The following is a 14,671-nucleotide window of genomic DNA, read 5'->3' as shown; positions in this document are numbered from 1 at the left end:
ATTTGTAGCTGAGCAAGGTCACGTGAGGACACGCATGCAGCACATTGGTGTCCTGTATGAAATAAGTTCGACATAACCAGGCTTCTTTTCTGTTAGCTGACTGTTAGCTTGACATAAGTTTAAATCCCAGTCAGAGGTAATGGATATCCATTTCTATATTAACCAAGTTTCAGTTTCAGATTACCTTTAATTCAGTGTCAGCTTATTTTTAAGCTTTTTGATTTTTGTCCCCAATCTAAATTATTTGATGTTTTACTTGCTATGCCACAATATGATCAACATTCATTGTGTTTAAAGTTATAAACTTGGAATAATTATGTGCCTTTATGTCCATGTTCGAAGATGGATACTTATCTTTAATGTGTAGCTTTCATTCAAACTGTGAAGCACTCGGATACTTTTCAAAACACCATAAAGACGGAGTTAGAAACCTTGTTAAACTATTACTACTACCACTAAATTTTTTAAAGAGCAACTCACTGATGACTGTAAAAATTTAACAACGTCAGAAATCTGCTTAGTAGCAGCAGCTAAACAGGCCCAAAAGAAGTGGGGCAGGGAGAGAGGGTAGAAGTGACCTGGGAATTTATAGTCTGACCATCAATAGGTTTTAATCTGGGTTTCAAGTCATTTTTTGCATTGTGGTCTTTGGTTCTCCTTTTGTTGGTTTGCAAAAAAATATCCTTGATATTCCAAACCTGTCACCTCTCCTGGTAAACACTGTCAAAGTATCAGAAGCCCCTTTCTTAACTGCACTACTGTATAGCTCTGTGTAAATAATCATTCTGTACATTCGATAATTTTTAATCCTACAACTGTTTACAACTTGCATAGTTCCCATTTCTGTATATCCCAGATTCTGTAAAGTTATTTATTTCATATTCTGTATAGTTTTTCATATTTATATCCTGTTCATATCCTGTACATAGCTTGTACTCACTACAGCCTGTACATACTTATAGTTATAGAATATTCACAACATACTTCATACCGTGTACATTATAACATACCATAATAGACCCATTTCTGTAATATACTCACATATCTATATTATTGCTAATATATATTGTAATATATCTATATCACTAAAGCACTTCTGGATGGATGCAAACTGCATTTCGTTGCCCTGTACCTGTGCATGTGCAATGACAATAAAGTTGAATTCTATTCTATTCTATTCTATTTATCATTACTACCTAATCAGCTCAACTCTACTCGTTCTTGGTCATTATAGCAACGCAACCGAAAATCCCACGACGTCATCTGAATGAGATACAAGTGGCAATGGAGGATGTCGAATCGATGGTATAAATACTGCTCACTTTCTGGCTTTTTGTCACACTCTGGGTCCAAGGTGTTGGTTTTTGTGCAGCCATGTCTCTCATGGCCGGGTTTCAAAAGCTCTCATGACTCATTTAGTGACGTTATTGATTGCCCAGACAGTGGCTTGCAGACTGTTGACATCACATTTCCAGATTGAGCCATCTTCCTTGGAACTTCGGCGCAAGAAGGTACTTAAAAGTATTTGGTACCAAGTACTACCACTTAATGAAAAACCCTAAAAAGCGAGTCCAGTTGAGCTGAGCAGGCACCAGTGGGGGGGGGAAAAAAAAAAAGACTATGAGAAACAGTGTGGTGGCTCTTACCTCAACATGAAAGTCCAACGGTGGAGCCATCAGCTCCTTCATCCTCCTATCTTGGCTGCCTCCCAGATCCTGAATAAGCCTGGCATCTGAACAAAAGACAAGTCTCAGCTTTTAAAACACCACCACCGAAGTCAAAGAAAATTATCAACAAACCAGTTCACTGTTTAGAAAAGGGAAAAAAAAAAAAAAAACTATGAATATCACAGACTCAACACATAAAGATACCCACAGGAATTACTAGAGCTGAGCACTCAAAAGCAGATACTGTGTCTTACACTCTGTGAAGATGAAGTGGAGAGCTGTGAAGCAGGTGTGCCCAGAGTTGAGCTCAGTTATTTGCTTTTGTATATCAGGTTCTCCTGTTCGCAGCAACCAGCGAAACGCATCATCCAAGACCTCTGCACTGCGCTGGTTTCAAACAAAGTCAACACACCATCACACATAAGCACTGTTTGTACAGCTGCATTACATTTGTACCCATTTTGGACAAAATAACAAAAATAACAGAAAACACACAGGTAATCAGGTGAGACCCTGCTACCAAAAATACATTTTTGGTGAATAACTCTGACTTTTGACATTCACGTGTCAGAAATCAAATGAAAAACTGGTCACTTTTTAGAGCTCTTCATTTCCAAACTTACCAAGTTAAGCCTGTTGCTAAGTAGAACAATATATTTTGAATCATTCCTTTTTACCTGGGAGAGAGAACAAACAAGCACCTGTTAGAAAGAAAATGAGACTTACAGACTTATCTTATCTGTGTCTGACTGACATATTTAACTTACAAATCCTCTCTCCAAGGCCCTGAAGATTGTTTCTACTATTTCTATTCTTCTTATGTGCTTTAGATTTATATCGTTGTTTTCACTGAAAAGAGACCATTACACATTCTATTAACAGTTTAAACACTGATGATGAAGAGGTATTAACTGTAGGTAATTATAACTGTGCTTACTTTGCGCTGATTAGACCTATTTCAATAGCCCAGCGAACAGTACTGCACTCATCACGCTGCAGCAGAATGGGAAGCCAGAAGGAACAAATTTTCATCCTCTGCACTGCTTCTCTTTTTTTGTCAACAGGGATATCATACCATCGATTAAAAATGTCCTCTGGAAAAAAAACACATGGAGAAAACAATGCAAGGTGTTAAGCAACAGCAAACAGAAGATGGCACATTATAGGATGATTATTCTATTATTCTTAAAAGAGGGAAATAAAACATTAAAAAATGTTTTTAGTGATTATTACTGTTTTTGAACAACTAAACTCAACAAAAATACTTACTTCACTGTTAAATCCAGTCACAACTAATGCATATATAAGAGGAGTTTGTAACCAAAGTTTGTAACCAAACTAAAACTCACTCTACAAAAGAAGTGAGAAAAAAAAAGAACTCAGAAAAGTACATGTAACAAAATATATCTACAGTAATTGTCTAGGTCACAACATAGGACTACAGTGATTGAACTTAATATATTATTAAAGCTTCCTCTATCATTCTCATTGTTACATCTGTACTGGAGACACTGCTTTATACAGTCAGATCCACAAATCTTTGGACAAAAACTTTGTCATTTTGCCTCTGAGCACCATCGCTGTGGATCAAGCAATTAAGATGTGACAAAAGTATTGCATTACTTTTTTATATACAGGACCTGATTATCACAGGCTCAAAATTACTTGAACAAACTTCTGAATATGTGTTGTTTTCAATACTTGTGTAAAATTCCTTTGCAGTCTGTGACTGCCTGAAGAAGATTGTTTTCTGGCACTCTGTGGCTTCGGAAACTGAAAAGCTCCTCTGTTGAGCTGAGATCAGGTGACTGACTTGGTCAGTATAGAATATCCAATTTATTTTCCTTGAGAGACTCTTGGGTTGCTTTTGCACTATGTTCTCGGTCATTAGCCATTTGCACTGTGAAGCACTTCCAATAAATTTTACAGCATTTCTCTGAATCTGACCTAAAAGTACAGCCCTGTACTGCTACTTCTATCAGTAGTCACATCATCGCACACACTAGTGACTCATTTCCACTGGCAGTCACATGTGGTCAAAACATAACATTGTGTCCATAATGTTTGATAGACAATGTGGTATGCTTCAGATCAAAAGCTGTTTCTCTTCTTTTGTGTACTCTCCAATTTTCCCATCGTTTTGGTACAGGCTCATCCTGCTTTCTACTATCTAAAGACAGAATTGAAGACTACGACACCAGCAGTGTTTTAAACATGCAGGGCGAGGACTCAATGGGGAGCTACATGATGCAAAGTTGAGGCATCTCGCCCTCAGTTTCAGTCATCCACCCATATCAGCCAGACAGCTGTCCTGATAGCATCTCCTATCTTATCCTAGATAAATAAACTGGTGCAAACTGTAACAGCTGCATCGGGGTATATAATTTCCGGGTATATCACATCACTCCTCTATCTGAGAAAACATTGTTTCTATAGGCCTCCAAATCTTTCTATGAAAAACTGAGGTGGTCAGGTGGGATGAATTTGCTTTATTCTACAGTAATTCATCAAAGGAAGAGTCCTACAAATGCATATAAGGGTCAGTGTCAAATCACCTGTGTTCATTTTTTTCAGTGACAAAACTAACAGTCTCTCTTTAGTAAACAGCACCCTTTTAACACCAAAGAGGCTATGTGCAGCTGCAGACCAAAGATGTGACCCTTGCTCTAAGATTAGTGCAATATGCAAGTGAGTCAAAAAATGTAAGTGCATGTTTTTACTTACGCAAGTAAAAACATGAACTTTATTCATTAGCAATGATATTATACATTTGAGTTATTGCATAAGGTGTCATTTAAAAGGGTTGCTCAACATTAAATGTAATAAATTACTGATTGTATATGACAGCGGTCCCCAACCCCCGGGCCTCGGACCGGTACCGGTCCGTGAGTCGTTTTGTACCGGACCGCGAGAGTTGAGGCTCAGTTGTGAAATGTATGGTTTTCAGGGTTTTTAGCGTTATTTTGTAAATGGCCTGTATTTGTATAGCGCTTTTACTAGTCCCCACTAGGGACCCCAAAGTGCTTTACACACCCAGTCATCCACCCAGTCACACACACATTCACACACTGGTGGGGGCAAGCTACAGTTGTAGCCACAGCTGCCCTGGGGGAGACTGACAGAAGCGAGGCTGCCATATCGCGCCATCGGTCCTTCTGGCCAACACCAGTAGGCGGTAGGTGAAGTGTCTTGCCCAAGGACACAACGACCGAGACTGTCCGAGCCGGGGCTCGAACCAGCAACCTTCCAATTACAAGGCGAACTCCCAACTCTTGAGCCACGATTTTGTTATCGTTTTTATCGTTAACTCTGTTTTCCTGGTCTTTTCACGTGTGTTATGAATAAATCTTCTTTTTTTTCGGTACCTGTACTAGTTTTATTTTGTTGTATTTATCCGCGACATCTTAAAGGCCGGTCCGTGAAAATATTGTCAGGCATAAACCGGTCCGTGGCGCAAAAAAGGTTGGGGACCGCTGGTATATGACATGAAAGAACACAGTTATTATCAGATTATTATGATGACCCAGTATGTAACGTTAATTCTAGAACACCAATTTGCAGTTCTGAAACATTACCTCTAACGTTACGTATAATTTACTTGATAAAACACACTTCCCATAAAAGTATATTAAATTACAACAATACCTGACAAAAAAAAGTACTCATTTCCCCATGTACATTGTCACAAAAAGAAAAAACAATGAAAATCATGTGGGTGAAAAAAAATAAATCACTCAACATTAGTATTATAGGGTTAATTCCTTATAACTGTTTGGGCAGCTTCTTACCTGATGGACGAAAGGTGATGACCATATCTTCCATTTTCTGAGTGACCAAAGGGGGGGAAATGTTAATCAGTGACATAAAGGAAAGAAAAATAAAATAAGAAAATCATTTTATTAAAAGATTTTTAACTCACCAAAGGTGGTCTGGTGCTGCCCAAGACACCACTATCAGAATCAGAGTCTGAATCTGACATTTTGTTCAGCTCTGTAAAAACATTCACATCAACCACCAAAGCCAATTTTACAGTACATGCTAAAAAGATGTAAATACATTTCTGCCGATGATTTGAATTTACTTCAGTGAATGCAAATCAACAAGCAGAAGCTTCTGTCTATATTACAGTGAAACTACAACACAACTGACCATACAAGAGAAAATCTAGTTCAATTTAATGAAGCTTGGCTCCACCTCTCTGCAATAAAATGTTCAAACTATTTAGATATTATGTGAAAAAAAAAGCTCTTAAAAAAAATAAAATCTATCACACCATAACCTGCAATCTCACTGAATGTCAGCTGCCTTTTGTTCTGTTCTCTGTTAAAATAATCCCACGCTGTCTCAATGTGGTTCGGGCTCTGGGAAGGCCAAACTGGCAGACTGATAGAAAACCACAAAGTGAAAAACTATCCAGGTATATTTTTACAGCACTGGCAGTGTGTTTGGGATCATTGTCATACTAAAAAATAAAGCCGTTGCCAATCAGATGTTTTCCAAGACTTTCAGATATTCTTCATCCGCTATAGATATATTTTTTAGGCTTGCCACTTCTTATTCCACTACTTAAGTTGTCTCAAATTTTTGGTGGTTGGTTTTTGGTGGTTCCATCATGCTGCGGGGCTGTGTGGCCGGTGCAGGGACTGGGAATCTTGTCAAAGTTGAGGGACACATGGATTCCCCTCAGTATCAGCAGATTCTGGAGACCAATATCCAGGAATCAGTGACAAAGCTAAAGCTGCGCCGGGGCTGGATCTTTCAACAAGACAACAACCCGAAACACTGCTTAAAATCCACTTAGGCATTCATGCAGAGGAACAAGTACAACGCTCTGGAGTGCCCATCTCAGTCCCCAGACCTGAATTTTATTGAAAATCTGTGGTGTGAGTTAAAGAGAGCTGTCCATGCTGGGAAGCAAACCTGAATGTACTAGAGATGTTTTGTAAAGAGGAATGGTCCAAAATACCTTCAACCACAAGACTCTCACCTACAGGAAGCATTTAGAGGCTGTAATTTCTGCAAAAGGCAGCTCTACTAAATATTGATTTCATAAATTTTTTTGTGGTGCCCAAAATTATGCACCTGCCTGATTGTTTAAACAATCATTGCACACTTTCTGTAAATCCAATAAACTTCATTTCACTTCTCAAATATCACTGTGGTCAGGTACAAGAACTGGACTGAATATGAGTGAAAAAATAATCCAAAGAAAAACCTGGAAAACTACTACTCAAGACAACTCTAAAAATAAAAGTCTGGTTACCAGCAAAATAGAAATGAATGAGCGGACTTTTTGACAATATTGTACTGTCTCTGTCGCCATCCCTGGCTGAGTTTGCCCTTTTGTTTGCTCAGTAAGATTTTAAACACCACACCCACACATACAATTGACAGTGTTATCTAACAGAACCAGACTTCCTCGTGCAGTCTCCTCTCAAGGATTCATTTTTTACACAACTTGGGAATATACTGAGAACCAAACTGCAGTTTCCAGAACATCCAGTTACCGGGTGTGGTGAACTAGTCTTCCATCATAGTAAGGCCATTACGCAGAGAGCGGGCATGTAAGACACCTGAAAATCATGAGGTGATGCCCAATATATATGCAGGCAACCCCAGGTACAGTCTGAGTTATTACTAGAAATGCTTGAAGCTCATGGTCCCCCGACCTAAAACAAAAAAGATGGAGGACTGTCCTACTAGTTGAAACCTAATCTCACAGGAATTTGCCCCAATAACAATGTTAGCACTGTAGCATATGAGCTAACCTACGTAGTGGCTTACAGAGCCATGTTAAACGGCTGGTAGCGGAAATATAACACAATGCAGTAAGTGTAAGCAACATTAGCTTTAGCTTACACATACTTTCTAACAACGTGGCATACGTTAATGACTGTACAACAACGTTTTGACACTTTTTCTCCTACTTTGTTTTAGCGCGACACCTCCCAGCATCAGCCTCAGCCAGCCTCGTAGTGTAGCTGGGTGTTGTTTTTTTACTGGGGGGGAAATAAAATATTATGGACAAATAACAAACAGCAGAAATTCAAACACGTACCTTATGATAACTGCTGTATGGATGCTTCACAGTAACCCTCGTTGCTCCTGTTCATGCTAGTGTACGGAAATGAAGGCGCGGTTAACACACGCATGCGTCAAAGTAGGCGGATCCCGCGAATGAATTGCGTAAATTTCCTGCAACAAACATTTTTGTTATTTCAGGGTTTGTTTGGTTTTTTTCCTGATTTGGTGAAAGAGCTTACGAAATTAAATATAATTATTTTAAAAATAATTTTTTGTAATAAAATACCTGTTAGGGAAATTAGCATTAGCTGAATCATAGCGTCTTACAAGCAAAACCGGTCATGATATTATAATAATATTATGAATACTATGCTTACATAAACTAAACTAAAATGTGCACTTTTTTTGTCTAGAAGGAGAGAAAAATCATTTTACCCGTTTAGCTGCGTTCACTACTATTCACTGTTGAATAGCGCCTCCTGCTGCATCCGGAGCTGAACTACAACTGTACAATTGGAGTGGTGATGCCCCTCCACAGATGTACGCGCTGTTATTAATTTATATTTTTAGGTAAACAAATTACGTTAAAAATAAAGTAACTCAGTAAATGATAATGAAATTTCACACTATCTTTTTCAGTTTTATTTGCGTTTATTATTATTAATTGTTAAGTTTTGTTTTTAGTTCAGTTTCATTTCAGGTAGTCTCCAGTGGGAAACTGCTCATTGAAGTTCAGTTTTAATTCTAATTAAATGTTAAGTTTCAGTTTAATTTTCTCGTATACAATGTTACGTTTTGTTTAGGTTAGTCTCAGTTTCATTTATTACAATGTGTGCTATATTTTTTATTGTCTTCTCTTTGGATTACACTATCTACTAGTATCTAATAGTTTTGCTTTTGTGGTACAACTTGTCATGTTTACTCAATCCAGCAATAGAGCTGAATTAAAATTGCATTTCCATAGTTTTTATGATTAAGAATTTTATGAATTTTATGTTCAAAGTATTTTACATAGTTTGTGTTTGCATTATTGTGAAAAATAATCAATACCATTTAAGAACTGTCACTAGTTCTTTTTTCCAAATGTGAGGTTTTTTATTAGGGTCTGTTCAAATTTGAAATGACATTTGACATTTGATGACGATTTGAAGAAAACACTTTCATTTGTTTCCTAAATTATGTGAAAAATTTCATACTGTTCATGCGAAATTTGTATTGAAAGGGTCTTATATATGTGGTAACTGACCCAGTTTAATACACTGGTAGAAAATAGGAAACACAATTGTGCTTTTCTGGCTGTAACAATGTTGTGTTAGTTTTTGTGGCTGACTAATCAGATATTTGTTTTTGTCTAATTTGTCCTCAGTTCGAAGTCATCCCTCTGCCTTAGCAAGCTCTGAAAAACTCCGTCAGCATACAGGAAAAAATTTCCGTTGCTCTCCAGGTCCTGCACGTTGATTATTCGAGTCACCAGAGCTTCTTGTATGGCTGGAGACTCACAGGGGTGATGCTGCACACTGTGACTCACGTTTCTCGAGGGCTCGATGACTAACAGTCCAAGCATGCTGCCATCCTCCGTCCTGCTGTATCTGGATGAAGTGTAGAGGGTGTCTCCTGTCATCGTGGTGTCATTGCTTCCATTTAGGACATTAAATCCAAAGTCTCCACCTGCTTCATCAGTTTTACAGCCTCTGTTAATTCCTGCAGTTGAACTGGGTGTGGCAGATTTATTACTTGGACCAACCTGGCTACCATTAACAAGGAGGCTGTTGGAGCATGTCATATTGGTTATAGTAGATGTGTTAGCATGTTTAGGTCTGTTGGCAGCATTGGTTCTTGGTTTTTGTGGACCAGGAGCTGGAGTCTCCTGGATGTTTGCGCGTAGGTAGGCTGTATAGCCCCGAACCAGGTGACCTAACCCCGTCTTATAAGAAATGCGCATTGATTCAACTGATCCTAATGGCACAGACTGCAGACGGGCCTGTGGGAAGAGGAAAGTGCTTTAAAATCAACTCAATACCTCCCACTCAAAGCTCTCTGTAGCTTTGGTTTTGTGCCATCATCTAAAGGGAGAGAAAGAACCTACAATATGGGATGTAAACACTTACCTACATACGAAGCAGATTTTACAATGTAGAGGCATACCGATGCACTAGAGTAAACACATACTATCATAACCTGAGCTGGACGTGTTTTCATCTATCTGTTCTGACCTGGTGGATTCTCATGTGCAGGTGAATTACAGCTCCTGTCAGCCACTGCTGCATCGACGCTGAACTCATTCTCTTCCTTGTGGTCATCCTATCATAATGGTCGAGAAGCTCAAATTTCAGCCAGTTATCGTAGAGCTCTGTGGTCTCAGCCATCTGATCCTGGTTGTTGGCGATGCCTGGGATAAGGGTGAGGAAGCTGTGGATAATCCAGCCGATTCTCGATGAGCTGCTGATGCCAAAAATCCTCTTAAGCCGGGATGGTTGAGTTAACGAGGGACCCTCTGTTGATCCTTGTGCTCGGACCTGTTTGGAATACGAAGCACAGTTTATAACACAAACTGTCACGCTGGCCCAAACACGGACAGAAAATGAGGTAGTATTTGTGTCAATAGAGTACTTCAGACATTAAAGAAAGACACCTCATAACTCCAAACACAGAGAGCCAGAAAGAGGGAAAATGGGAAAAAACACAAGGCTTTTTTATTTCATGAATTTGTGACTCCTTGGGTACGTTCCAGTAGTCCATTTTGCTTAGGGAGGTTTCTAACAGAGTGAAATGACACCAAAGTATCTGCATGGCAGTCATCATTTGAGCAAAGAGTGACACACATTCTCCAAATGCTTAGAAAAGGAGCTTCCATAGAGGATACAACTCTATCCACAATCACTCTCCTTCGTCCTCAAGATATCTTTTAGGAATTGAGACATCTGGTGCAGGAGGGAAATAAAAATACTCTCCAAAAGTAGATGTAAGCCCCAGAATTTGAATGTTTGTCCCTTTGGAGATGCCACAGGTTTTAGAACAGAACCTTCCTGCTGCAAGACCATTAAACCACTGCCAGTATATTTATAGCTAACTCATGTAAGTAATCTAATTACACTATCAAGCACATAAGGTTGGTTAGTCCTCTGCTCACTCCCTGTTTAGTCTGCGGTCCATTTTCTTCCACTTATGCACTTTAGGGTCATGGGCTGGGTGGCTGAAGCCAGGCTGGACTGTTAATCGGGCATACCGGCCATTTGCCCAATGGGTCAATATAGTTGTTTTTTCTTTTTCGATATAACTAAACATGCTGCAGGCCGGCTGCTGTGCACCCACCCTACAAGCACTGATAGCAGCCCAGTGGTTCATTTTTATTACTGACATGGGATTGCCTGATCAAATCTCTTAAAACAACTGGCGCTTCCCCTTTTCCCCTGTGTGCTCAGGGTAAGAGGTAAGAAACTAGATGTAGGGACAGTTTTTAGGAAGGAAGAAATTCAAGTAAAATGAATAGCTACTTTGATCATGAGCCATTTCTAAAGTGCAATGGTCACATATTGCACTACTGTCCAACTAAGATGTCCTAACCCAAAATAAAATGTTTTTCATTTTATGTATTTATTTATTTGGGCAAAACAAAACTGAAAATGTTAAACTATAATCCTAAAAACAAAACCTAAAATTTTGACTTAATACCTCAAAATTTCATTTCATTTTCTTGTTTTCGAGTCAGAAGTTCCATTTAGGAAGTCAACATTTGTAATTATGTATGACATAAAAAAAAATATGAATAAAATAAAGTTTTGTGGTGGAAGGAGGGTTCTATAGTTGTACAAACAGTGAAATGAGAAAGGATGATATACCAAAGAGACAGAAGGATGTAAAAGGTATAATATTGGGGGTAGTGTAGGAAGTAAAAAGGCAACAAAACCACATGAAGATTGGACCTTCAAACTAAAACAGGATGTAAAGTGAAAGTGGGAACACAGACACAGCAAAGAGGGGGGAAAGTGATGATAATAAAAAATAATCTCACACTAACATTAGACAAAATGCAACAGTTTTACATACCTGTTGAGCAACCTGATCAAAAAGCATGGACAGAGCCAGAGCAACAACCCCCACTCCTCCACAGGTTACCCTGCTGCCCCCCAGCTTCGCCGTCAGGTTGAGGTTGAACGTGCTCTGCTGCTCCATGCTCATGCTCCGCTGTAAGAAGTTGTACTGATGCTGCAACGCTGCTGACGAATCCAGCGACAGGAAGGTGGTGAGAACAGGATCCAAGGAGATATCAGGGATGATACTGGCATCCTGAGCCATCGAGAAGAGCTCCTGGACGGTGGCTCGAGAAGGAAGACACAAACTGCGGCCCGTCAGGATCATGGCTGAATCTGTCTGTGTGTGCTCAGTGTTATCAGTGTTTCTAACCCACTGTGTGTTTATTTGACCCAGTCCGAAGGATGTTATCAGCACGGCCAGTCCTATAAAAGAACTCATGAGCAAAAACACTAATGAGCGAACCATTTGCTCAAATAAAACAAGGTTTTTACACACATACATGTAGCTGCACAAAAAGCTTTTTTATGTTGGTGCAAAGCTGTTTGAGTCAAACAGTGACTCTCTTGTGTGCTTTTTAATTTCCTGTCTCTAAATGTGCAGAAGTAGGAGTGGAACAGCAGAAGCAGGTGGTTTGGTGCTCATTTTAGCATCAAACTATTTATATTTCTACAAAGAAAGCAGTTTCTGTACCCTTAAAGAGAAGCATAACAGTGGGTTGGTTTCACTTCCCTTCATCCTTGAAGATTTTGAGTCTGGTTCACCTCAGTAGTCAGATCACTCTCATCATGTTCAGTCAATCACTGAAGTCAAAAATCTTTCATAGATTTTATTGCTGGGGCAAAAAGGAGAGAAGCAAGGAGTCCATACCTCTCATGGTTTGTATCTAAGATTTGTATGATCAAAACTCTGAGGTTTTTGTGTCTTTTGAAGAGCTGAGGTATAAATTCAGTATAAAAAGAATAAGTTACTTTAAATGTGATTTTTCTGTATATAATGTTCTGCTTGAGCTGTTTCTCTTTTATCTACATACACACAGTATACTGTATCTCATTTCTTAACATTTTGCTTCCTTCAAAAAAAAAACAACTTTGTTCACATTTCTTTAGTTGAATCTACAATAAATTCCAAAGATTTGACATTTGACAGGGATAAATTGTATTTTTGGACTAGCAAGGTGATTCCACAAGATCTGTTAGCTCATATCCTATGGTGTGCACTGTGTCCCTAAAAACACTTGTGGAACCTGGACAAATGAGGGACAGAAGAAGACATGGCAGCAGTAGAGGAGTAGAGTAATATTTATTAAATGCCTGTCAGGGCATCCCCACCGAAAGTGGGGGCCTAGGTAACCCTCTACCATCCTTTCATGTGTCAATCAATCATACCCTTCACTCTCATTGGTAGTCTCTTCAGTCACTTGCCTCAAGGCAGAGGAAAGTTTATCTTTTCTGTAGACAAAGAATAGTTGAATTATTTTTATGTTGGAATCAATGTGGTTAAAGCATATAAGCCAATAATTTCATTTTGTTATGACATCATCCTGCTGTTCTTTATACCAATATCTCATTAATATTCTTTAATAGATTAGATTACTTAAGTGGATGTCATGCCGTGTTTATCTCACTGTTGGAGTCTGATAAGGCTTTATTTTTCTGTCCATCTGGTCTTGTTTTAGCTTCAGATTGGGTCTCTTTTTCTCTTTTTCAAGACAAATATTTTTAAATTCCTTGTACCTGACTGCTTTGTTTGAAAGTGCTGAAAATGATAAAATGCCTGAGAGCTTTGATAAACTTAAATCTAGCCTTCCAGAAGTCAGAAGTGCCAGGTTTATTTAAAGGTCAATAAATAAACGTAATCAAAATCTGAGCTCTTTTGTAATTAGATCGACATTTAGACACAGACACTGATCATTAACCTCGATGTCAATAAACAAGGTTCACTGGGATGAATTTACTGTGCTGCCCTTCGGCAAAGTCTGAGGCTCAAATAAAAGACCATACCAAAGACCACCAAGCTCATTTTTCAGTCCTAATATTTAGCTAACAGCACTTCTTGGCTGGGCCTAGGAAAGTGACAACAGACTCTTGCCCATTTGTTTAAGCTCCTCAAGATTCTGTTTATATTTTTTATATACAGAATGAACAGCATACTTTCTCTATACAGTCCGTACATTAAATTTCTCTTCAGTCTTTCCGTTTATAATATTCAAAGTCTTGAGTTTAAAGTTTTTATGGTACTCTGTGCAGTCCAGAACCCAAATGCAGGACTCCAAAGTAAACAAGATAAACAAAAAAACAAACCTTTATTAAAGATCAAAGGTAAAAGTCCCAAATACACTTCTCCAGGGCAAAAGCATGACTGTTGAGTAGGGACACACAAGAACAACAAGCAGGGTAAATTAAGACACTGGCAAGGGGGAATTAAGGGCTATTAATAATCACAGAAAACACTTAAGGTTAATCCGGACGATGAAGCACAGCTGGAGAACAACGGACAGGTGAAACTAATCAAAGACAATGAGACATTAGAAATAAAATTGAGGACAAAGTGGAAGAGAGATCGTCTGTTATCTCACTTCCCATACCAAAATAAAATGGGAAGTGAGATAACAGAGGAACAGTATAAGAGCTTTGCATTGAAATGCTGTGGTTTTCTCCAAATATGGTGCTGTACATTATGGCCAAACATCTTCAATGGTTTGGCCAAGAAACCCCACGACGTCCGGTTTGCTCAGATGTTATGATGTACTTTTTCGAGAGAAGAAGCTTTCTTCCAGACAAATTATACATAACAGTTCCACAAGCATGCAGAGTCTCGTTTCTATATTGAATTCATATTCTATTCAATTTTATTTTTAGAGCTCCAAATCACAACAACAGTTGCCTTAACGCGCTTTGAGGCAACTGTTGTAAACATGAATGTAAACGGTTTCAGACGTGTACCCC

General features: G+C 38.8%; 2 protein-coding genes across 3 annotated transcripts in view; both read right to left on the bottom strand.

Moving 5' to 3' along the window:
• Positions 1-7,829, bottom strand: part of ttc3 (tetratricopeptide repeat domain 3) — a 30,619-nt gene extending 22,790 nt beyond the window's left edge. For both annotated transcript variants that reach the window (XM_026181394.1, XM_026181396.1), the window contains exons 1-8: positions 7,726-7,829; positions 5,587-5,657; positions 5,456-5,492; positions 2,605-2,761; positions 2,435-2,516; positions 2,291-2,344; positions 1,922-2,054; positions 1,647-1,732 (exon numbers count right to left, since the gene is read on the bottom strand). In XM_026181394.1, coding sequence (XP_026037179.1) covers positions 1,647-1,732; positions 1,922-2,054; positions 2,291-2,344; positions 2,435-2,516; positions 2,605-2,761; positions 5,456-5,492; positions 5,587-5,646 — 609 coding nt within the window. In that variant the 5' untranslated portion in view covers positions 5,647-5,657; positions 7,726-7,829. The remainder of the gene's footprint in view (positions 1-1,646; positions 1,733-1,921; positions 2,055-2,290; positions 2,345-2,434; positions 2,517-2,604; positions 2,762-5,455; positions 5,493-5,586; positions 5,658-7,725) is intronic.
• Positions 7,830-8,761: 932 nt separating this feature from the next.
• Positions 8,762-12,095, bottom strand: LOC113030570 (uncharacterized). The gene is made up of 3 exons (XM_026182121.1): positions 11,739-12,095; positions 9,905-10,207; positions 8,762-9,672 (listed from the first exon to the last, which is right to left on the bottom strand). Exons 1-3 carry the CDS (start codon positions 12,048-12,050, stop codon positions 9,043-9,045), a joined length of 1,245 nt encoding a protein of 414 aa, XP_026037906.1. The 5' UTR covers positions 12,051-12,095; the 3' UTR covers positions 8,762-9,042.
• Positions 12,096-14,671: the final 2,576 nt, after the last annotated feature.

Source organism: Astatotilapia calliptera, chromosome 10 (genome assembly GCF_900246225.1).
Source record: "Astatotilapia calliptera chromosome 10, fAstCal1.2, whole genome shotgun sequence".
NCBI classification, from domain to species: Eukaryota; Metazoa; Chordata; class Actinopteri; order Cichliformes; family Cichlidae; genus Astatotilapia; species Astatotilapia calliptera.
This window is presented reverse-complemented; position numbering and strand designations above follow the sequence as displayed.

Coding starts and splice junctions, on each gene's coding strand:
- LOC113030570 (XM_026182121.1), bottom strand. CDS start 12,050: ATGATCCTGACGGGCCGCAGTTTGTGTCTTCCTTCTCGAGCCACCGTC. Junction 10,208..11,738: donor TTGATCAGGTTGCTCAACAG/GTATGTAAAACT, acceptor TATTCCAAACAG/GTCCGAGCACAAGGATCAAC. Junction 9,673..9,904: donor TGCACATGAGAATCCACCAG/GTCAGAACAGAT, acceptor CTCTTCCCACAG/GCCCGTCTGCAGTCTGTGCC.